The sequence below is a fragment of the Manis pentadactyla genome, chromosome 14 (assembly GCF_030020395.1).
Source record: "Manis pentadactyla isolate mManPen7 chromosome 14, mManPen7.hap1, whole genome shotgun sequence".
Taxonomy (NCBI): Eukaryota; Metazoa; Chordata; class Mammalia; order Pholidota; family Manidae; genus Manis; species Manis pentadactyla.
The window spans coordinates 23,425,847-23,451,319 of NC_080032.1; the positions used below are offsets into that span (position 1 = coordinate 23,425,847).

General features: G+C 42.7%; 1 protein-coding gene across 7 annotated transcripts in view; it reads left to right on the top strand.

The window, feature by feature from the left end:
* CFAP251 (cilia and flagella associated protein 251) overlaps positions 1–25,473 on the top strand; it is a 62,997-nt gene that overhangs the window by 31,524 nt on the left and 6,000 nt on the right. For 4 of the 7 annotated variants that reach the window (XR_008993619.1, XM_036929469.2, XM_057491460.1 and 1 more), the window contains 6 exons: positions 1,040–1,213; positions 2,856–3,040; positions 8,109–8,223; positions 8,860–9,023; positions 13,131–13,221; positions 13,418–13,561. Coding sequence is in view for 6 of the 7 variants with exons in the window: in XM_036929469.2 (XP_036785364.2) it covers positions 1,040–1,213; positions 2,856–3,040; positions 8,109–8,223; positions 8,860–9,023; positions 13,131–13,221; positions 13,418–13,561 (873 nt within the window). In the remaining variant the exon portion in view is untranslated. The remainder of the gene's footprint in view (positions 1–1,039; positions 1,214–2,855; positions 3,041–8,108; positions 8,224–8,859; positions 9,024–13,130; positions 13,222–13,417; positions 13,562–25,473) is intronic. The other 3 variants (XM_057491462.1, XM_057491461.1, XM_057491459.1) reach the window with 2 other exon arrangements.

Here is a 25,473-nt window from a genome sequence, read left to right on the forward strand (position 1 = left end):
CTTTCTTCTGGGGTCATGAAAATGCTCTGAAATTGTGGTGATGGATGCCAGGTCTGTGAAAATGCCAAAAACTAGTGAATTCCTCCCTTAAAATGGCTGAATTGTATGGTATGTGAATTACATCTCACTCAAGCTGCTTTTAAAAGAGAAAGGAGAGGGGTGGGAAAGGACTTTGGCCTGAGAACAAGACCAGGGCCTGGCACTTCCAAACTCGGATTCTGCTACCTGACGGTTCACTTGGGTTTGTTAGTTTTTTGGAACCTTTTCCCTGCATCCATTCTTTAATCTTTCCCTTTGATTTTTGACAAGATGACATTCTCATTTATCTCAAAGCAAAGTCTTCCACCAGTGTTTTGCACTCTGTTCCTCCCCGGTGTGACTAGGGCTCTTCATCTCAGTGAAGACTTTCTCAGACCTCCCCGCTCTGCTTGCTGCCGGCTCTCGTGGTCTGCAGTGTGCTCATCCTGCCTCGATGCTGGGGATGGCGGTAGCAGTGGGCTTCACTAAACCTCTGCTCTCCACCTCCACCGGGGCGCAGCCTCTCCTCTGGGCTGTGCACACAACACTTTGGGAGGCCCAAAGCCAGCTCTCAGGGGTCCCATCCATCAGGACATGGACTAAGATGCCCCCTGTCCCCTCAGGCTGGTCTCTCCCACTCTCTGACCCATTTCACTCTCAGCATTTATGCTTTTTAAAAAATTATACCTTTTTAATTTTGTGTAACTGGATAAAGAGAAGGAAGGACAAAGGCAAAAAGAGTCAGCATTTCAGTTTCCACAGAACATGAGGTGGGTACTAGGAAGGGGAGAAAGACCAGAGTGTCAGATAAATATTCTCCCCTACTACCTTTGTGAGCCATCTGTCTTTAACCTTAGTTTCTCATCTGTAAAATGGGTATTATTTTACCAATTGTTCTGATAGACTAAGATTCCTTTTTTGGATAAAGTATTCTAAAGGCAAAATTAATATGAAAACAAAATGAACATTTTTAAGTCCAAATTTAAAAAGGAATGACTTCTAGTCTTTTGCTCATATTCAGGATGTAAATTTTACTGTGGCCATTTACATGGTGAAAGTGAAAAATGGACAAAGGGTCTGGGAATACCTGGCAAGGCTTCGTTCTCATCGCAAAAGCATTCGAAGTCTCCTGTTTGGGGTCCATCTGGACAGCAATGAGCCTAGGCTGCTGAGCCTTGGAAGAGACAGACTCCTGGTGAGCCGTATAGTGTCTGTTTACCTGGCTTCCAGGACTATGTTTGTCTCAATTCTTGTTCCGTCCCTTGTGTCTGGCACAGAACTGGGCCCACAGTCTGTGTGTTTGCTGGGGGAAATGAATGTGCAGTAAGGTGGTGTAAGCCTCTCAGGGTCCATTCTATGCCTTCATGTGCTGTGATGTGGTATGGGGACTTGTGTCCTAAGTGAAGAGGCTTCTGGGAGGAGTCATGGCAGGCATCAGGGCAGTGGTGTTCCCCACAGCCTGGGCAGCTCAGCCACCCTCAACTCTCAGTGTACATCTGAAAAGCCAACACTCCTGACACTTTCTATGTGTTCAGAGGTCAGGGCCAGGCTGTCACCTAAATGTGACAACTATTAGAGGATGTGAGATAAGAGGGAATGGTAGCAATGTCACACGATCCAGACAAAAGGATTCAAAGTCAACCAATCTATGTGCAGACGGTCCCCAACTTACGATGGTTCTACTTCATGTAGAATTTTTTACTTCATGATGGTGGGAAAGCAATACACATTCACTAGAAACCATGCTTGGAAGTTTGATTTGTATCTTTTCCTGGGCTAGTGACATGTTGTCCGATCCCCTCTGTGATGCTGGGCAGGGCAGTGAGCCGAGGCTCCCAGTCAGCCACTGACCCGGAGGATCAACCACCGGCATGACGACAGCTGTCCTGTATCTACAAGGCTGTTCTGGTTTTCACTTTCAGTACAGCATTCAGTATATTACACGAGCTATTTGGCGCCTTACTATCAAATAGGCTCCGTGTTAGCTGATTTTGCCCAACTGCAGGCTCCTGTAGGTGTTCTGAGTGCATTTAAAATAAGCTAGGTTAAGCTGCGATCATCAGTAGGTTAGGTGTATTAAATGCATTTTTGACTTCGGTTATTTTCAACTTCCTATGTCTTTATCAGATCTTTGCCTGTCTGACTGTCTGCCTGTCTATCTATCTATCTATCTATCTATCTATCTATCTATCTATCTATCTATCTATCTATCTATCTATCTATCTATCTATCTAAACTTTCTTCCTCCATCTTTCTTTCCCTTTCCCCCTCCTCCCTCTCTTCCATCCTTATCTCCCTTTCCTTCCTTTATTCTATCTGTCCATCCATCTGTCCATCCTTGTCAGGCCACTAAAACCTTCTATGGGTGAAATTCAGCAGGCTGCTAATTTATGACTGTTAAGTGCTAGGATTTAGGTTTGAATTAGTTCCTCAAAGTGTTCCCAAAACAATGGGATAAGCAGTACAACTTAATTGTAAGAATTCAGGTTTTGGAATCAGTTGGACCAAAATTTGAATTCTCACCCTGCCACTTCTTGACTGTGCGACCTTGAGCAATCACTAAACCTCTCTGAACATCTATTTTCTCATCTGTAAAATGGGTACAAGAGTACTGCTTTGCAGGGGAGTTGTGATAAATAGATAGCATCATGGTTTTAGAGCACTTTGCTCATCGTCTTTGCTCATAAGGAATACTCTGTAATGGTAGCTTACTAAGTGTAAGGGTCTAGGCCAAGTCTTCTCTTAGGAGGCCTGATACTGTCTCCTCCAGAATAGGCTTGTTGGTTTGATTTCATTTTGCTCAGTCCTCATGTGTGTCCATCTGGAATCCCCTGCAGATTGAATATAATCTTCTCAAGAGCTGCAAAGACCACTTGGAAGTCCTGGACATTCACCGAACTGACCAGGGCAGCTACCCCACCTGTATGGTCTGGTATCCCCCACTCACCAAGGAACTCTTCCTGCTAGTTTGCAACAGTGGCTACAAAGTAAAACTTTTTAATTCTACCACAAAAATGTGCAGGTAAGCACTGGAGCGTCCCACTGATGTACATGAAACAACTTCACAGATTCTGGCTTGTTGCAAGTCACAATTTAAGGACCTACAAGCAGCTTGGCCACTATTACTATCACTTACTTTGCAGAAGAGGAAACTGAGGCACAGATAAGGTTAGTAATTCTCACCCCACGTCACATGGCTAGGAAGTGCCAGAGGCAGGATTCAAGCCCAGAGCCCTTGCTTCTGAGCCCAGTGCTGCACAGAGATAAGGTACCCAGGGCTCAGTGCCTGAGAATCACTGAAGGAGCTAGTAAGTGGCTGATGCTCTAAAAAAATCAGCTGTTTTCCCTAATGAATAAAAACAGGTGTTCTTACTTGAATACTACTGATTGTTTGATTTATCTTACTGTTGGTTCTTAAAGGAGTTTTTAAGTTCACCTGGTAGCATTCATGTGTTTACTTAAGTATTTACTGAGCCCCTACATGAGCCAGGCACTATTCTAGGTGCTGAAGGCCGGGATGAGAAAAAAACAAAGTTTCTGTCTCAGGGAATTTGATTTTGGTTGGGGAGAGGAGTTCCTGGGAAAGGCTGGCTGGAGATTCACATTTGAGGTCAAGAGCACGTGGTGTTTTAGTGCCATGAAATGAGAAGATTCCAAAGGGGAAAGGTAGAGAAGAGGCCAGAGGGCCATGCCTAGGGCATCCAAAGTTTAGCATCTTAGAGCTGCCGCCCCTTATCCTGAGATAGGTCTACATCTGTGGGGTGGCCCCAGGGCTTGCTCCTCAAGATAAATGCTGATTATGGTCCACTGTCTCTGTGCGTGCACTGAGCATCCATTTTATCCTCAACAACCCCGCAAAGTATTATACTTCAAGGTTCAGAGAGACAATGAAACTTGCCCAAGGTCAGAAAGCTCGGTCAGGCAGCCAGCTTGACCCTTGACCCTTGAGTCTAGCTCTGACTCTGTCCTCTACTTGGCACTATGGGGCCCTGATACAGCCCTGGATTTGGGATCCTACCTAGTCAGCCCCAGAGGGCAGCCTCTTTCCACCTGTGGTTGGCTGCCATGTGGGTACTTTGTGACCCAACCTGCAAAGAGGCAGTTAGAAAACTGTCCAACAGCAGCTGGCCCCACCCTTGAGGAAGATCATTTTTTTGAAGTGTATCTCAGTAAGATGGGTCCTCAAAAGGCCAGGGTCACCCAGGATTTTTTTTTTAAACAGTTCCTGAGGGCACAAGGAAAAATGACTGAGAAATACCATGCCATTTGACAGGAACAGGAGAGAAATCCAGCAAAAAATGTTTAAACTAGTGAAACACTGGGAAGGAGACATTGAAAGAAATACATAAAAAGGAGTTTTAAGAAGATCTTGGTGTCTTTATGCGTCATCTGTAATGGACACAAATTTTTTGGACAAAGAATATCTCATAGATATGCCCAGTCCTGAGAAAAATCTGAGTTTGCTGAGCAGGTAGATTGGGGCTCTTAGTTCCTGCTAACAGTTACTAACCAGAGACCTAGGCCATACAGTTAGGAGTTTTTTCCTATTAAAGATCAGTCAGAAACTAGCATTAAGCATCTTTTAAAACAAATAAGGTAAAATTTATCATGGTAAAATTCACATAACATGAAATTATTTTAAAGGGAACAATTCAGTGACCTCTAGTCTATTCACAACGTTGTGCAACCATCACCTCTGTCTAGGACTGAAACATTTCCATCATTCCAGAGTAAAAGCCCCTTGCATAAAGCATCTTTTAAGTTACAGGAATAATAAGGCCTCATAACCACAACTTAAGGGGGAAAGTATTGCCTTTTCATAACAAATCCAAAAGAATTTTAAAATGCATTTTAAAATATTCAAAAGAACATGAAAAGGCAATGCACAGAAAAAGACCAATAAACCTGTGAGCAGATGCTCTCTAGTGTATCAAAGATGCAAATGAAAACAGGACATTCTTCACAAATCAGATTAGCAAAGATAAAAATGATTGATAGTGCCTGGAATTGGCAAGGGCATAGAGAGCAGGCACTCTCACTGGCTGCTGGGGGAAGTATAAATCGGGGTGACCTTTTGGGAGAGCAATTTGTTACCCTCTATTAAATTTGACCGTATCTTCTGACTTCTAGGAATGTAGCCCACAGAAGTACTCACACAGTATGCTAAGACATAAGTAAAAGAATGTCTTGCTTGAAAATGTTTTTTAAAAATGGAAACAATCCAGATGTCCATTAATAGGGGATTAGGTAAATGATGGCCTGTCAGTACACTGAAACAGGATGCTGCTTTTAGAAAAGAAAAAAAGGAAAAGGTAGCTCCCTGCGTAGTAATGTGGAAATAGCTCCAAGACATAATAAGAACTAAAAGCAAATTTCCAAATAAGCATGAGTACATTTTCATATAAAATTATAATTATATATATCAGAATATATATAAAGAAATTCTTGAGTCATATGTACCAAACTGTTACCCTTGAGTATCTTGTGATAAAGGCTATGGCAATGTAGAGTTATAGGTAGATTTTCTGCTCTAAATATGTCTAAATGTTTGCACTGTGAATATGTAATACTTTTTAATTAGAAGAAAACTTTTCAATTAGGAGAAAAATACTAATTTTATGAAATTGTTAGATAGGTTTAACAATGTGAGATAACAATAATATAGCTCCTACTATGTGCCAGAAACTGAGTGTTTTATATATACATATATATATATATATATATATATATATTAAAAGGCTTATTTAAGGCTTTCCACAGTCTTATGGGGTTAAGTACAGTTGACCCTGGAACAATATAGGTGTGAACTGCACAGATCCACTTATAAGTGGATTTTTTCAATAAATATTTGGAATTTTTCTTTTTGAGATTTACAACAATTTGAAGAAACATTTTCTCTAGCTTACTTTCTTGTAAGATTATAGTATAAATACGTATAACATACAAAATATGTTAATCAACCGTATATTATCGGTAAGGCTTCTGGTCAACAGTAGGCTATTAGTAGTTAAGTTTTGGGGGAATCAAAAGTTCCAGGTGGATTTTTGGCCACCCTTGGGGATGTCACCCATAATCCCCTCATTCTTCAAGGGTCAATGGTGTTGTCATTGTCCCTATTTTATGGTGAGGAATCCAAGGCACAGAGAGGTTGACTAGCTTGACCTTGGGTGTTTTGGGTTTTTTTTTCTTATTTATAATGTGAATTAAGATACAATTCACATACATGAATTTTACACCTTTTCAATAGTTTCTACTATATTCACAAAATTGTGAATCACCACTGTCTAATAAGAACATTTTCATTACCCCAAAAAGAAATCCCATACCTATCAACAGTCACTCCCCATTCCCTTCCTTCCCTCCCCTAGCCTTCTGCCCCACCCTTGACAAACTACCAATCTACTTTCTATTGCTATGGATTTGTCTATTCTATTCTAGATATTTTATATATGTGGAATCATGTAATATGTGACTTTCTGAGTTTGGCTTCTTTCACTTAGCATAATATTTCAAGGTACATCTGTGCTGTAGCATATGTCAGTACTGTATTCATCTTTATGGCTGAATCGTGTCTATTGTAGAGATACACCACATTTTGTTTACCCAGTCATCAGTTGTTGGACATTCAGGTTGTCTCTGCTTTTTGGCTATTCTGAACTTTCATGTATAGGTTTCTGTGTGGACATATTTCATTTCACTTGGATATAGATCTAGGAGTGGAATTGCTGGGTCATACGGTAACTATGTTTAACCATTTGAGGAATCACCATACTATTTTCCAAAGCAGCTGCATCATTTTATATTCCTACCAGCAGTGTATGAAGGTTCCAATTTCTCCATAACTTGCCCTGAATTTTTAAGGGTGAGAGCTGGGATTCAAATCAGAGTCTGTCCTCTGTCCACTCAGTGATATTTGGGGAAGGTCCCTAAACATTTCTACTCAAATGATTAGATGACGGTGACATAACTAACTGGTACATTGTCTACCAATTGGTCATGTCAGTATTTTTAACATTTCACATAATTCTCTGTGCATATAAACCCAAGCATGGGTCATCTGAGTGACACCTCCTGTGACATCCTGCAGCCTGGTGACCAAGTGTGCCCTCAGAACTTACCCAAATCTCAGTCATTTCTGTGTGCCCCACACCTAACCCGGTGCCTTGCACAGAGACAAAGGTGTTTAGTGTATTTGCTCTTCATTTTTTCAGAGCACATACATGTAACATCTCCTGCTGCCACCAGACATGGGCTGGGTGCAGGGAACACAGGGACAAAACACATCCAGACAATGAGGGGCTTATAAGATGAAGTCGTTCCTGGCCTTCACATATGGGCAGGTCCAGGTGTGTGGGATGTGATATATATATTTGATTTTGTGGGCTCTCTTTAAAGTAAAAGGTACATAATTAAGAATAAAAAGTGGCCCAGGCCCCTTCTGGTCTCAGAAGATGCCTGAGTGAGGGTCCAGAAGCTCAAGTTTGCTAGCTTCAGGGAACACCCAGGTCTGGGCTTTGGGGGATGTCAGTAGCCTCATCTCAGGTTAGATTCCTAATTAGTGTAATAGAGTCTGAATTAAAGAAGTCTGACTGTTGGAGGGATACAGTTCATTACAATGTGATTCTCAGGTCGCGGTTTGGAGCTCTGCATGCCGCACTTAGACCTGGATGTCACATGTGCGGCACCTCACCTCATCTTGTGGCCTACCACCTGGGAGGGGGTGTTTTGTTGCATTCTACCAAAGCATGTCCCTTCCTCGCAGCGTTTTTCCCATCCCTTGGTCCTGTACACATTCTCAGGGCATAATGTTCCCTTCTCTCAGATGTCACGAAGGAAAGTCAGAGCCTCAGATGCAAAAAGCATTCTTCACAATCAGTTTCCCTTAAACATTTACTCTTTGGAGCTGTTACCCCTTATTTGCGGCAGCTGTTAGCAGTGGTTGAGAGAAAGGTTCTTACAGGCAGGCTTAGCTGAGTGATGAGACAGGAAATTTGGAGTTTAAAATGGACAGGGTATCTTAAAAGGTAGCTAGTCATAACACCTAAATTTAGATTTGTGGGATTAAAGAAGGTTTCTTTTGTCTCATGCAGGAAGACACTTCTTGGGCCAGTTTATGGTTCTCCCATTGAGCAGATACATATCCTCCCAGTGAAAACCACTTTGGAACTGCAGAAACGCCACTTGGTGTTTATTAATAGAGACAAGGTATTAGCCCTTTGCTCCCCCCTCTGTAAGATGGCTCTGTGTATTTTGAGCAGCAGTCAGTCCCAAGTATTAGAAAACTCAGGGATGTTTGGTTTTATAGCTAGGCCCAACTACTTCCATCCTGGTTAACAGTGATACTGAAAATTGCCATAAAGAGGTGAGAATGACTCTTAGGAGACATTCTAAGCAGAATTACCATATTTTCTGTGCCCCAGTGAAGACACGTGGTCCACCAAAAGGTTTTTTCTTTCTGTTGTATTTACGTGGAAAAACCTTATAAAGACATACAAATTAGTTACAATTAGTTGTTATGTTTAATGAATAATCTATATTAAAAAGCATAAAATCATAGCAGAATTATTATGGAAAACCCTGCACATTTGACTATGAAGACATGAAGAAAGCTTCCTTTCTGGGTCTTTGCTGGAACCTGGTATCTCTTAACTAAGGGACAACCCTGCAGGGTGAGTGTGTGTGAACCCCAGTCATGTGAAATATGGCTCTTGCATGCTGAGATGGTTCCAGACACACAGGTTCTTCCAGTAAACAGAACTGGAGGTCACTTTTGACTGTGCCAGGCTTAGCCTGGGGCCCCGTTATCTGAGTCTGAATTTCCAATTACATATTCCTTTCTAGGTTGGACTTCAGATTTTACCAGTTGATGGCAATCCACATAAGACATCTGCTATTGTATGTCACCCAAATGGGGTGGCTGGAATGACCCTTTCCTATGATGGCTGCTATGCCTTCACAGCAGGAGGGCAAGATCGGACTGTGGTACAATGGAAAATCAACTTAAGGTACATGATGGGGCAAGAAGCTTGGCCCAATAAGCAAGGTGTCAAGTATAGACCCCTTTGTTTCACTCAGCAACGGCAGATAGGTTTTAAGCCCCAATTTGTGCCAGGCACTGTGCTAGGCCTATGGGTACAAAGATGACCAAGACTCCAGTCTTGCCTTCAGGCCACTCCCTGTGACATCCATGCATATTAATGTGCAGTCAAAAGGTTCCTATTCTGTCTCAGGAACAGATGGATTTTTAGTTAAGGAAGTGAGATTCTAGCTTGCTCACCCATGACCTCTTAAAAACCTCTCACCCTGCCATCTGTAAATCTACACCAGGTCCCATGTGTGTATTGCAGAAATAGTAAGACTGTTATTTGAAATAAGTGTTTTCATTCTGTTCTTCTCACCCTTTCGCCTGGAGTGGAGACTCCCCGCCCAGCGCAAGGCTGGAGGATTCCATTCTTGAGCAGTGGAGAAAAAGTGGGTTTGAGGTCAAAGTGACTGTTCGAATCTGAGCCTGTGTTCTGCTGGCTGTGGGATGCAGGGCAGGTTTTTTCTCATCTCTAACCTTTAGGTTCCTTCACATTTCTAACCTTCAGTTTCCTCATCTGTGAAATGGGGGTAATAATAGGGACTTCTACAGGATTCTTGTAAAGCACCCAGCTCAGAGCTAAGGTCTCTAGAAATTAATGATTTTCTTTCTTCTCTTCTTCTGTATAAAGACACATGCTTATGAACTCAGGGTCTTTCTTACTTAAAGAGGGGCATATGACAATCCTCTCATCTACCCAAATTGAGTGAGCTGCCTCAGGGCAGAGCCAGTGCCTATCCTGACCACTGTCTCCAAGCCCCTGCCTCTCGGATGACCCCCTGCCTGACAGTGTCACATTGAGGAGCTTTCGCCTAGATAAAAGCAGCTCAGAGGCACCTTCCTTCCTCAAAGAACAAACTTGATGCACGGCTCCCAGTAAAAGCATACCCCCTACCATCTTCCAAGTACACGTCTGTCTTTTATGGCAGACATGGAAACTTCTCCTCTTAACCTGAATATGAGTAAAAATAGCCAGGTAAATCTGCTTTGCAGCCACAGTGGTTTCAGATTTCAGTTGCAACTTTGACCTTCACCTTTGCCTTCACCTAAGAGCTGATTTTGGGAATTGGGGGAATTTAGAAGCTGGAGGTGAGCTCTCTTAATGAAAAACACCTCCCGATCATCCTTAAAAGGAGCTGCTTGATTCCCTGTCTCCTAGCCTGTTCCCTGGACATGGGGGCAAATGACACCCTGGTGGGAAAACAGAATCTTCCCTTTTTCATTTTTGTTCTTTTCTCAACCATCTTGGGATCTGGAATGGTAGAGATTCAAAAAAAAAAGGCACCCGCTTTCCAATAGCTTTCCTGTGCCTGGCCAGAGTCCAGGCTTCTGAGAATTTCAATTTAATCTGTTGTGGGACAAAGGACCATTATAAACTAATTAGCACTTCATTGCTGCTTCTGGTGTCTTAATATGTTCAGCATTTCACTAATGGGAAGAAATGTAAAACCCTAAACAAGTAAACAAACAAAACTCCCTACTAGATCTGTGGGAGTTGTAGGGGGAAATAAAGACTATCAATCCTCTCAAGATTCCATTGTTTTAATCTGTGCACTCCCAGGTCCAAATATTATCTTTGCAGCAATTGAACTTTTCCCTAAGAGACCCCTTCCCTTCACCTACCCCCAAAGTTCACCCCACACATACTTCCCCTTCTTCCCATTTTTGCTAGCATGCCACCCTTTTCCTCTCCTTGTCTGGCTTCAGGTTTAAAATCCCCCGTTACCTTTTTATGCTCAACCTCATGCCTACCTGCAATCCTGCTGCCCTGCTCAGCTAAAAGCAGAAAGGCCTGGTTTCAAATACTACCTTCCCTGTGTTCCTGCTGCGTGACCTCAGGCAAGTCCCTGAACTTCTGGGTCTCAGTTCTCCATCTGCTAGATGGGAATATTATCACCAAGTTCAGAGTTGATTTGAGCGTAATGATTACCACCGTTGCTATCACTCCTCCTCCTTTTTGCCGGGAACATCTACCGGGTGCTTGCTGTATGCTAGCACAGTGCTCACTGCTTCTCGAGCTTTAGCTCATTTCTCAGAAGTATTGTATGTATTTCCAGGCACATAGTAGGTTGTCAATAAGTGTACTTCCCTTTTGTGCCCCCAAAGACCTCCCTTTTTGTTGCAAGTGTTAGAAACCCAGCTTAAGCAAAAAGGGGAAGGCCGAGGGGATGTCAGGTAACCGCACTGCAGGAAGAGCAGGGCAGTGTACCCTGGCGCCCACTGCACTCTCTGCCCTGCTCTGTGGTGGGCTTCATTCCCTGCAGAACTGGGTTGGGTCCCCAGTGGGAACGTGGCCACTGACAGGTCTCAAGTTTCACAAACTGTTGCTCTCACTGCAGAGGAATGAGTCTCCTTCTCCAGCTCTGGACAGACAACCCCAGGACTGTCCCTCTGGCTCTGTCAGGTCAGTTAACAGTGGCCAGGAAGCTGGGATCGCAGTATGGTCCTGAGCACCAGAGGACTGTTCCCAGAGAATCCAGAGCTCCTGTGAGCCTTTCCCCAGGGCATTCATGGCAGAAACAGGCTCCTCCGTGTCACTGCTGGCCTTTACCTGGCCCTGCTCCAGAGCCACATGGCTAAAAGTGGCTTCACTGCCCACAGAGCCTGTGGGAGTAGGCCTGGGCCTGGGCAGGCAGCCACAGAGAGGAAGCCCTTGCAGCTGGCACTTGCCTTCTTGATGGCTGATAGCAGAACCAAGAGCTGGAGGAAGACTGGGCCCTGCTGGAGAGAGGCCTCAGGTCCACCTGGTCCACCTGGACACCAGACCACGCTGGCCCCCACAGAACCTAACATGACCTGCTTCTGCGGGACCCCAGCAAGAGGGCCAAGACGGTTTTGTGGCTGACTCTTTTAAGAGAGCTGTAGGTATGTTTCAGTCCGCAGGCAACAGTACTAATAGCCTTAACCACCTGTGCTGGGCCCTCTCAGGGCCAGGCCCTGTGCTGGGGGCTTTTCCTGCATTGACTGATTCCATCCTCATTGCCGTCCTGTGAGGTAGGAACTGTTGGTGTCCCCATCGTACAGATCTGGAAACTAGCTCAGAGACCTTAAATGACCTGCCTAGACAATGGAGTAAATGGTCTTTCTGATTCATCCCCACACTTCAACAAACATTTGTCACAAGAGAAGAATGAAGGCTTGGTGTTAAATCCTGTCGATGCATTAATTTACTTCATTCTCATAACAGCCCTGTGAGGCAGACCTACAATTATTCCCCTTTTACAGAAGAGGAAACTGAGGCCCAGGGAGGTTCAGTTACTTGACCATGGTCACACTACCTGTAAGTGGCAGAACCAAGACTTACACATATCCCTTTGACTCCAGATTCTGGGCACTTAGCCACTTCCCCACTTGGTGGTCTACATTGAAGTGTGTTTTAATAACCCCACAAAGATCCTAATGACCTGATTAGCAGAAATCCAGTTAGTGGCTTGTTAATAATGATTTAATATTATTAGCATTTTATATAAGGCAAAGTCAGTTTCATACAAAAAGTAGGTTTTCTTCTTTTTAAAGGGCCTATTTTTGGAAAATCTGACCCTGTGTTAGAGAGCAGAGGGTTATTTTTATCTGACTGGCATGGGTCCCTCATGGCCTCTGCATTTTATGGAAGCAGTTAGTGTTGGCAGTCCACCTGTGCATACCCCATTCTTATTTCTCTGGTCACATGCAGATCTGCAGTTACAGGTAAAGCCACTCTGCTGGGGAGGATTGCGGTGGCCCTGCACAGAGCTCTCCCTCCTCCTTCCCTCAGGAGAGCCCTGTTCCCCAAAGACTGCAGACAGATTCCCAAGTGCCTGCCCTGTCACCAGCGAGAGAATATCACTGTTACTAGGCGGGTGCCCGGTACCACCAGGTTCCACACTGAAATTGAATTTTCTGTTTTCAGCTTCATTTTGGAGGGGATTTCCTTAACAAGTTTAGGAGCCCCTAATTGTATGTGTGCTGTGATGCCCCTTGGAGGCCCACAGGGGCAGCTGCGATCACAGCTGAGTGAGCTCTAATGTTGATGTTTCTCTTGTTGTTCCAGTGCCCTGGAGGCAGCAGTTTCTCTCGGGGGTGAAGACTTGACCCCGTTCTATGGTTTGGTGTCTGGTGGCAGGGAAGGAAAATTCTACAGGGTAATTGTCTCAGAGTAAACACTTCCTGGTAACATCTAGTTAAGTTTGTAAAACAAATGTGCCCAGGGTTAGCCCTCTTGCTTTCTTCCAAGTTCTTTTCCCCACTGAAATCAAAAAGTACTTTCTGGAAAAAGTCCTTGAGATCTTAATGGATGCTTCAGACTTTAGCCAAAATGTGTGTTGTGTTTCCATGTAGGAGCTGGAAGACTATTTTTACTATTCTCAGCTCCGTAGTCAAGGTATCGATACAATGGAGACCAGAAAGGTGTCAGAACACATTGGCCTGTCGGAGCTTCCTTTTGTCATGAGAGCAACTGGCTTTTACCCGTCAGAAGAAGAGGTAGGGAGAATGGAAACAGAACAGCTGTGGGAGATGTTATTTATGAAAACGACTTCTGGGAACAATAAGTATAGGTCAAGGGAAAAATTTAGCATTATTCTTACATTGATGAATAGGAGAGAAGGTTCTGGATGTAACAGATGCACTACTTAGAAACAGACCTACTGTAAAAATAAGTAAGATATTCCTAAAAGACGTATTCCTTACCAAAGTTCAGTGTTGGTAAGATTGGGTTTTGGAATTAGACAGACCGCCCTTCTCTGGGTGAGGACCAGCCTCCAAGAAGCAGGAGGTGATGCTGTAGGGTTCGTAGGAGAAGCTGAGTAAATGGTGGCGTCTGTGACTATTTTCACTGTGTAATTGCTGTCAACCTGGTCTGTGTGCATGGGGTGTCTCTGGGAAGAGGTGCTCCTCCTGGGCTGTGGGCTCAGAAGGTGCCGGCACTCCTCAGGACCTCACAGAGTACCCCCACCTGCAAGGGGCTCCCACCAGGGACCAGAGGCACTCAGAGAAAATGTTCCTTATTGAAACTGTGGTTTAAAATGCAACCAATTGGGTTTTCTTTCCCACATGAAATGTTAACATATTCTCACTGTAGAAAGTTTGGAAAAGTTACACAAGTGAAATGAAGAAAAGAATTACTTGTGATCCCACTACACAGCCTTAGCAGTTATTAGTATTTTCCTGGATTTTTAAATGCTCATTAAAAAAAACTAATTGGTACTGTATTGAATATATATTTTATCCTGTAGTTCAATTGATATTCTATCATATGCATTTTCCACTTATTAACAATTTTTCTGAAAACATGATTTTTAAAGGAAATACCTTAATTTTATAACTTTATGATTTAGAAAATAGAGCTATAAAAAAGAAAATGGAAACTACTCAGAGATAACCACAGTTTACATTTTGGTGGACTTCCTTCTATTGTTTTATTTTTAAATTAAGGTATCATTGATATACACTCTTGTGAAGGTTTCACATGAAAAACATTTTGGTTACTACAATTCATGCATATTATCAAGTTTCCCCCATACCCCACTGAAGTCCCTGTCCAACAGTGTAGTAAGATGTCACAGAGTCACTACTTGTCTTCTCCCTGTGCTACACTGTCTTCCCTGTGACCCCCCCACACCATGTGTACCAATCATAATACCCCTGAATCCCCTTCTCCCACCCTCCCCACCTGCCCTCCCCCTCCTCTCCCCTTTGGTAACCGCTAGTCCCTTCTTGGAGTCTTTGAGTCTGCTGCTGTTTTGTTCCTTCAGTTTTGCTTAGTTGGTATACTCCACAAATGAGGGAAATCATTTGGTACTTGTCTTTCTCTGCCTGGCTTATTTCACTGAACATAATACACTCTAGCTCCATCCATGTTGTTGCAAATGGTATGATTTGTTTTCTTCTCATGGCTGAATAATATTCCATTGTGTATATGTACCACATCTTCTTTATCCATTCATCTACTGATGGACACTTAGGTTGCTTCCATTTCTTGGCTTTTGTAACTAGTACTGCAATAAACATAGAGGTGCATATGTCTTTTTGAATCTGAGAAGTTGTTTTCTTTGGGTAAATTCCTAGGAATGGAATTCCTGGGTCAAATTGTATTTCTATTTTTAGTTTTTTGAGGAACCTCCATATTGCTTTCCACAATGGATGAACTAGCTTACATTCCCACCAGCAGTGTAGGAGGGTTTCCCTTTCTCCGCATCCTCACCAGCATTTGTTGTTCCTCACCAGCATCTTTTTGATGTTGGCCATCCTAAGTAATGTGAGGTGATATCTCATTGTGGTTTTAATTTCCCTGATAATTAGCGATGTGGAGCATCTTTTCATGTGCCTGTTGGCCATCTGAATTTCTTCTTTGGAGAACTGTCTGTTCATATCCTCTGCCCATTTTTTAATTTTTTAAATCAGGTTATTTGCTTTTTGGGTGTTGAGGCATGTGAGTTCTTTATATATTTTGGATGTTAACCCCTTGTTGGATATGTCATTTACAAATATATTCTCCATGGATAAGATTCCTCAAGGGAGGAACAACCTAAGACAGGTGCAGTCGCAGGGGGGCCATCAGGTGAGAAATTGGGGATCAACAGAGGTGAGGCTTAGAACCTCACCCCCCCTGTTTTGAGAGAAATCTTCTGCATCCATAGATGTTTTGTTGCCCTTGTCTAGCTTGGATTAATACTTAGTCTATAGGCACACACCTGATCATCTACATTTGCCCTCTTACAGCACTAAACTATGTTTTCTACCTTTATCTTGCATCTACCTACCACTTCAGCATTTTATTAAAAAAAATAATAATAATAATAAGGGAGAAATGTGGGATTCACATATAAATCAAGTCTAAAAATCAAACGAATATTCACATTTGACCTGATTGTTTATAGTTCATAATGCGTGATCAAAACCGAAAGTTTCTGTGATGACTGCCCTTGCACTGTTCACCATGTAAGAACTTATTCACTATGTAAGAACTTGTTCACCATGTAAGAACTTGTTCGTTATGCTCCAGAAGATTGGAAACTGTTGAGAATTAGACTTGGGGTTGATTAATGATTGTGCATTGAGTCCCCTATACAGAATTTTATTGTTGTTAACAACCATTTGATCAATAAATATGAGAGATGCCCTCTCAAAAAAAATAAAAAAATAAAAAAACAAAAAAACCCCAAAACAAATATATTCTCCATACTGTAGGATGCCTTTTTGTTCTACTGATGGTGTCCTTTGCTGTACAGAAGCTTTTTAGCTTGATGTGGTCCCATTTGTTCATTTTTGCTTATGTTTCCCTTACCCAAGGAGATGTGTTCAGGAAAAAGTTGCTCATGTTTATTTTCAAGAGATTTTTGCCTATGTTTTCTTCTAAGAGTTTTATGGTTTCATGACTTACATTCAGGTCTGATCCATTTCGAGTTTACTTTTGTGTATGGGGTTAGACAGTAATCCAGTTTTGTTCTCTTACATGTAGCTGTTCAGTTTTGCCAACACCAGCTGTTGAAGAGGCTGTCATTTCCCCATTATATATCCATGGCTCCTTTATCATATATTAATGACCATATATGCTTGGGTTTATATCTGGAGATATATATGTTTTTTAAATGAAGAACTGGCATTATATAGTGTATGTGTGTGTATATATATATATGTCAACATTTTACCGAGTATATGGTCATATACATGCATATATGTATAGATTTACATATGTATATATGACTTATATGTATATGTATATGTGTATATCTGTATGTATAGCAACATTCTCAGTGACTGTTGTTTGTGACTGTGAGCATGGTGGTAAGAATCCAAGACAATATGCCCTTTTCCCCAGCTTTATTGAGATATAATTAATATATAATAGTGTATAAGTATAAGTGTACAGTGTAGTGATTTTGTATCTGCATATATTTCAAAATGATTACCACAATAAGGTTAGTTAGCACATATCCATCACCTCACATAGTTAAAACTTCTTTGTGTGGTGAGAACCTTTAAAATCTACTCTCTCAGCAACTTTCAAATATATAATACATTATTATTAACCATAGTCACCATGGGGTACATTATATCCCCAGCTGGGAGTTTGTACCCTCTGACCACCTTTACCCATTTTTCCCACTCTTGGCCACTACCAGTTTGTTTTCTGTTTCTGTGAGTTTGGGTTTTTTCTGGATTCTACATATAAATGAAATCATATAGTCTTTGTCTTTTTCTTTCTGACCTATTTCACTTAGCATAATGCCCTTAAGGTCTATCCAGGCTGTTGTAAATGTCAGAATGTCCTTTTTTTTTTTAATGTCTGAATAATATTCCACTGTATATGTGTGTGTGTCTGTGTGTGTATCACATATATAGCACAGTTTCTGTATCCATTCCCACCTACAGTGCACAGGGTTTCCTTATTTCCACATCCTCACCAGCACTTCTGTCTTTTTGATAATAGCCATTCTAACAGGTGTGAGGCAGTATCTCACTGTGGTTTTGATTTGCATTTCCCTGATGATTAGTGATGTTGAGCACCTTTTCTTGGACCTGTTGGCCATTTAAATATCATTCTCTTTGGAATAAATGTCTGTTCAAGTCTTTTGCCCATTTCTAAATTGGGCTATTTGTTTTTTTGCTACTGAATTATATGAGTTCTTCGTGTATTTTGGATATTAACCCCTTATGTGGTTTGCAAATATTTTCTCCTATTTCATAGATTGCCTTTTCATTTTGTTGATTTTCTTTTGCTGCGCAGAAGCATTTTAGTGTGGTGTAGGCAACATGCTTTTTAAAGGCGGTGAACTAATCAAACCATTCCCTGGTTGACAGACATGTAGGTTGTCTGAAGTATTTTGGCTGTCAGAGACGTAACTGTGATGAACATCTCTGTGTAGTTTTTGTACACTTCTCTAGGTATTTTCCAGAGTCAGAGTCCTAGAAATGGAATTACTGGGTCAGTGAATATGAACTCTCAGGCCCTTTTAGGTATTTTTCTGCTTCCTGTAGAAGTTAGGAAGTGTATTCATTGAAGGTGAGTTCAGTTGTCCCATTGGAAAAACATAATAAAGCTCAGCAGCCTATCAACATCTTGCTGTTAAGTAAAGGGACCCAGAAAAGAATGTTAGTCTGCAAGAAATGTTATAAAGTGACATTGAGCATTATTTACAAACACAAAAACAAAAAGAAACGCAAATGGTGGTTGTAAGGTTTCCACTCGCTGTTGGGTATGTCTCCCTCCACTGCCAAAAGGAGAGTTTCACTAAGTGCTCCACTCAATGTCCCATAAATCCCTTAGATTCCAGGGTTTTAATCCACAGAAAAAATACATTTACTCTTTGGAGATGTTTTCTGAAGGCCTCTGATCCAGATGTGACCACATCAGTGTTGCAAACTTTGTTAGTTGGTGAGTTAGTTTATATCTGAAACTGCACAAGGAGAACCTTTTGATCTCTTGTTTTCACAGCAGATTTATAGTGATTTTAATAAAAATGTTTTCAGGGCTTTGAAACTTTTAAACCCTGGCTTTGTCGTGGTTAATGAGACATTTCCTATTAAGATGCAGCTGTTCCTCCTCCCCCAAGAAGTTGTATGAAGAAATCTGCCCAGCTAACAGAAGATTTTAACACTTGGTTACATAAAAGACTCAGACACCAAGATTCAAAGCAGCCCCCCAAGGCTATACATTATTTATACTTCTCTTACGTCATTTTAACTGCCTTGGGGATTTGAATCCAGTCAGTGTGGTAAATTGAAGCCAAATTATACAAGAATATAACCCTCCCCAAAGAATTCCTAACCGCTCCCATCTTTTGCAGAGCACCACTGCACTTAGGCAGAAAACAGCCAAAGTGTGGTCGGGGAAGGGGGACTGCTCTTACAAACCTTCATGTTTTAAATGAAAGATTAGCAATGTTTACAGTGTTATAGAAGGAACCAAAAACTTAGGTGTCACACTTTCTATAGCTGATTTCACATAGGACAAAGTGTCATCCTCTACTTTTCAGTATTTTCCTCAGGGACTTTAGGATATCATGTCAGTGCAGGGCCCATGCAGCACATGTGTTCCCTGGTCACTTGTGGCTCCATTTCTAGTTAGCTTGCAGAGCACTATATAATCTTGATAGGTTTTTGCAGTGAATTAACAGTAATGCAACCAGTTAGTTATAAAAATGTAAGGAAAATCCTGGCAGAGATGTATGTGCTCAGCAGATGCTGACATAGTGGACACTCAGCAAATGCTGGTTGAATGAATAAATGACTCCAAAGACAAAGAGGAAAACAGAGCCCCGGCATTGTTACTTGATCTCAGAGTAACTAACTTAGTGGTGCTAAGGTGTTTGATTATATTTAGGAGCTTTAGCCGTGCTTAGGAGTGTTTATAGGAAATAACCACTAACTTACTTTTTAAATGTGTGTTTCTTTGGACCTAGCAAATCTACCTTTAGGAGTGTATCCTATAGAGAAACTCACACACATGTACAGTGATGTGCCTACAGGGGGGACCATTACTGCAGCAGAGTTTATAAGAGTGAAAATTAAAACAATTCAACATGCATTGATGGGAGATGGGATAAATAAAATAAGGCACACCTACACCTACTAGTCATCAAAACATGAAACTGACCTATGTTTCTTGATCAGAAAGAATGTGCAAGATTTGTTATTAAAGGATAAAACACAAGTTGCTAAACATAGTAAACATGATCTCAGCTTTATTAACAATAATATATATGTATATACACATTAGCATATGCCCAGCAAAACTGTGAAATAATATGTTCCAAACCCTTTAGGACATTGATTTCTGAGGGATGGGATTTGGGAGAACTTCTACTTCCTCCTTTCTCAATAACGCTGAGTCGGCTGGGGCCTCTGGTCCATGTCAGTTGGAGTTTTGGGGCTGCCCTGGTGACTCAAGCTCTCCTGGTCTGGGATTGCCAACGTGTGCCGATACAGACTCTCCATGCAAATCATTCTGGACCTGACACTCAGCTCCTCCTTCAGTTTCCACTGAAACAGAAAGCCCATCCATGCAAGACAACTTTCTTGAAATTCTGGGAATCACCAGAAAGGCTCACACATAACCCCATTTCACAGCAATTTACCTAAAACTGCTTCTAGACCTTCTTCCCAGTTCCAATGACCACTGCCACAGGGGCTTCCACAGCATGCATCACTAGGTGCTGTGCTTCACACTCTCTCCTGGGGGACCCTGGAGCCCCACATTCTTCTCCTCTGCTGGACGTTTGGTTCTTCGTCGCTTCTATTTCCAAACCTGCAGTATAAGCCTATATGAAGGATCTATAAATGAACAACTTCCCTTTCAGTGACATCCACCTGGAAGACAGTTTTTGGTTAAATTGGTAGGGGAGGGGACTCATACATTTTTGCATTATTCAATTTTTCTTAATTATAAGCATGTAGCTTATGTTGCTTTTGTATTTACAACAAAAAAACAAACAAACAAATCCTCCCAAAGCCCTGTATGCTAATATTTATGGGTAATCCACGCTTCCAGCTGGGATAGAGGGACCGTGGCCAAGTGCCCCAGCCTCCCCCATGTGAGGAGGAGAAATCTGAGCCAACGGTCACGGTTACAGGTTCAGCTTTGATAAAGATCCCATGGGAGTTAGGAGATGTGCACTTTGAAGGGAGGTCCTCAGTGTGTTGGATTTGCTCTGAAACATAAATATCAGGAGGTGTTTGCCTCCTGAAGGTAAGAGAAATGGCCTGCTGTTTTAGGGAGGTCTTCCTGGTCAACCGAGAGCTCATGGGCAGGACTACCACACCAGTGGGCACTGGCCTCCTGTAGAGAGATCAGGGCAGGACAAAATGACTTCTGTTTTTCACACTTAACCATTTAAAGAAAGAAATCCTGAAATATGTGTAGCTACTAAATAAGAATGCTGGTGGTGATGATGCTTTAACATCACTACCAACAGCCATGCCCGGGCTACTCTTCTCTCTCGAGCTCTCACAGCGAGCCAGGCACCACGCTGCCCCCCAGCTGTTGGGTCCTCACGACAGGGCTGTGCTTTTACCATCTCAATTTACAGATGAGGAAAGTGAGGGTTAGTGAGAGGAAGAAGCTTACACGGTGGCTCAGCTGCCAAGGGCAGAGCCAGGCTCAGCACCCCAGCTGGCGGCCCCAGACCCCACATTGCACCATAGTGCAAACAAGGAGGAAACCCTAAAGTCATGTTTTTTTGAACACTGAACCACTGAAACTGGTTATTGCCAAGGAATGGAGAATTATAGAGCATTTTATTTCTCTTTTTTATATCTCCATTGCTTGAATTACACTGGTTTTATGATTTTAAAAGGATAGATCATAGTGATGGTAGAAAATATATTTTAAAAAATACTGTTCTGTTATTTGCTTTGTTTCTTGCCTTTGCCATGGCTTTGCCTCTTCTCTCTAACAACTTTGAGATACATCACATGCCACACAGTGCACCCATTTAGAGTGTACAGTTCAGTGGCTTTTAGTATGTTCACCATGTGTGCAACCATGACCGTTACCTAATCCCAGAATGTGTTTATTACCCCAAAAGAAACCTTATGCCCATTAGCACTTAGCCCCCCACCCCCAGCCCCAGCCCTGGCAACCACTACTCTACTTCTGTCTCTATGGGTTTTCCTCTTCTGGACATTTCATGTGAACAGAAGCATGCAGCATGTGATCTTCTGTGCCTGGCTTCTTTCACTTAGCAAAATATGTCAGGGTGCAGCCACACAGTAGCACGTGTCAGTATTTCACTCCTTTTTATATCTGAATAATATTCTATTCATTCATATGGGTATGTCACATTTTATTTTTCCATTCTTCACCTGATGGGCATTTGGGTCATTTCCACATTTTGGCTATTATGAATGATACTGCTATGAATATTTGTGTACAAGTCTTTGTGTAGAGCTGTGTGTTAATTTCTCTTGCATATAGACCTAGGGATGGAAATGGTGACTCCATGTTTACCTGTTTGAGGAACTGCCAGCCTGTTTTCCATCCATGGTATTTCTTGACCTGAACCAGGACCTATCTGATGTTCTGGGTGCAGCTACAAGGCAGGATCAGGATTTCAAACAGTTGTGGGCACTTAACTAACAAACCCTCAATTGTGGGTTTGAAGCAAGGTGAAGGACTTGTCATTCAGACTATAAACCCTTTAAAAACATTCTTCTGGGAAAAGTTTCTGGAGGTGTTTGAGGCCTGGGCTCTGCTGAGGAGCTGGGTGAAGGTCACCATATGGAGCTCTGTGTGTGAGCCGTGTTAACATTTCTTTTTTTTTTTTTTTTTTTAGATAATTATTTTTTATTGAAGGGTAGTTGACACACAGTATTACATTAGTTTCAGGTGTACAATACAGTGATTCAACATTTATATACATTATAATTCTAGGTACCAGCTATCACCATACCAAGTTGTTACAATGTTTTGACTATATTCCTTATCCTATACATTACATCCCGGTCACTTATTTATTTTACAATTGGAAGTGTGTGTGTGTGTATATATATATATATATATATATATATATATATATATATATAGTGTGTGTGTGTGTGTGTGTGTGTGTGTGTGTGTGAGGGCATCTCTCATATTTATTGATCAAATGGTTGTTAACAACAATAAAATTCTGTATAGGGGGGTCAATGCTCAATGCACAATCATTAATCCACCCCAAGCCTAATTTTCGTCAGTCTCCAATCTTCTGAAGCATAACGAACAAGTTCTTACATGGAGAACAAATTCTTACATAGTGAATAAGTTACATGGTGAACATTACAAGGGCAGTCATCACAGAAGCTTTCGGTTTTGCTTATGCATTATGAACTATAAACAGTTCAAATATGAATACTCATTTGATTTTTATACTTGATTTATATGTGGATACCACATTTCTCTCTTTATTATTATTATTTTTAATAAAATGCTGAAGTGGTAGGTAGATACAAGATAAAGGTAGAAAACATAGTTTAGTGTTGTAAGAGAGCAAATGTAGATGATCAGGTGTGTGCCTGTAGACTATGTGTTAATCCAAGCTAGACACGGGCAATAAAACATCCACGTATGCAGAAGATTTCTCTCAGGACAGGGTGGGTGAGGTTCTAAGCCTCACCTCTGTTGATCCCCAATTTCTCATCTGATGGCCCCCCTGCGACTGTGCCTATCTTAGGTTGTTCCTCCCTTGAGGAATCTTACCCGTCTCTGGCTACGTGTTAACATTTCTGAGCACCCATCACAGACCACAGGGAGAGACACTGTTGCTGAGCACTAAGGTCTGGCCCTTCCCTGTGCCTGCCCCCAGTGGGTGAGCCCCACTCCTGGAGAAAGGCAGCTGTCCATCAGATCTAGTTACTGGAAGGAGCAGGATTCAGTTATGAGTCACAGAGTGATGCATAAGTAGCAGAGGTGTCTCCAGATGTGCCATTCAGTCCCCTCCTTCCCTGTCCAGGTCAGCATGGAAACACCAGACCTGGTGGCAAGGAGACGGTGTGCTGTAGCAAGAGAATATCCCCTCCTTTGTTGAGGGTGTTCTGGAGAGCACTGCATGTCAGGAGGTGGGCATACTGGGGGAGAGTCCTCCCAGTTTACAAGCCCATGAAACCGTCACAAAAGAAACCGACACACACCAGATACATTTATAAAAACAAGGAGCAGCCTCAGTTCAGATGCATCATGTTCCCCTCCATTTGTCAGGGAGGCTATCAAACTTAATTATAAAACATAATTCTAAGGCCATCAATGGCTTCCTGTGGCTGACAGCAGGACCACAAACCCCAAGGCTTCTGGGGGTGAATGACAGAGGTAGAAAATGCTGGGCAAGGGGCCTCTGGGCATCCAGGAATAGGCCACCCTCATGTCACAGCGGCTAAATGTTGCCCACCTCTTCCATGAAGCCTTCCCAAGCTCTCCCACCTCGCTGGGAGTGCCTCCACCCCTTGATGCTGATCTCCTGCATTCTGGCACTGAATCTTTTAGAGCCTTGGTATCCAACCCGGTTATAATCACTAGAGGGCACTTTAAAAAGCACTGGGGCCTGTCCCCCACTCTTCCCTCACCACCCCTCTCACCTGCATCCCTCTGCCCCTTTACACCCCCACCCCCTAGGATCAGTTGAACCTAGGGGTGGAGCCTGGGCCTAGATAGTTTTCAAAAGCCCCCAGTATGTGGTCTCTCAGTGTCCTTCAGGGAACCCAGACCAGTGCCCTGCACTTAGCAAGTGCCTCATAAATAGGAGCGGACTGGCTGGGACTGTGAACACCTGGCGAGCAGGGTGACACTTCAGTGACTTGCTTTTCATTCCTTAGCATTGACTCAAATGCTTAGTGACTTCTTGTAAATCTAACTAAATTAACTAGGGCAGTAAGCGGTCTTCTAAATAAGCCCTTTGTGAGTTTTAAGAGAAATTCATCCATAGCCTCACTTGTGCCAGCTTTCTTTTCCTTTTTCTTTCCTTCCCTCCCTCCATTCCTCCCTCCCTCCCTCCCTCTCTCCCTCCCTCTCTTCCTTCCTATTTCTCCTCCCCTCCCCTCCCCTCTCCTCTCCTCTCTTCTCCTCTCTTCTCTTTCTTCCTTCATTCCAGCATCTCTCTGGGGCCCTACAATGTGCCAGGCTCTGAATGAAGCTGCTGAGGAAACAGAGATGAAAGCTCTCATGGCAGTGTAATGGAGGAGGTAGATGTGGGCCCAGAGAATTAGGTCATGTGCCACAGCTGCCACCCGTCCTTACTCTTTACTGAAAATAATACGCCGAGAACTGATTCTTTTTTGGCATGAGTATCTCCTCCATGAGCTGCTGTGGTCTAAGAACAGTGGTTCCCAAAGCTGTGGCCCCAGACCAGCAGCACTGGCATCACCTGAGGCCTTGAAAGAAATGCCGATTCTCGGCCCCCATCCCAGACTGAATCAGAAACTCTGGGGGCGGGCCCAGCAGTCGGTGTTTTAACAAACCCTTCTGGTCATTTTGATGCCTGGCAGAGTTTGAGAACCCCTGCCTTAACTTAAAGCCATGCTTCTCTACCTCGGCCGCACATTCAAATCCCCTGGGAGCTTTCAAAAAATATGACTGCTCATACTCCACCCTAGACCAATTAAACTGGGGTCTCTGGGAATGCGGCCTGGGCCTCCGAATGTTTAAGGCTCCCCTGGGTGAAGCAAATGAACCGCTGCCTTAGCAGATGAAGGGCCAATGTGGGATGCCAATAAAGGCCCAGCTGAAGCCAACCCAAAGGTTCTGGGCAGGGCCGGGGGCCCTCCCCTCCTCCAAAGTCGGCTTCACTGGGCACCGGGGAGCCTCTGCACTCTGTTCGTCTCCAGGCTTCTCTCCCAAGCATGAACTTTGTTCAGACATGCAGCAGAGCCAGCCTTTTCAACTAACTCTTGCAAAGTAGGCTCGGGTGAGAAACGTCAGGGGTACT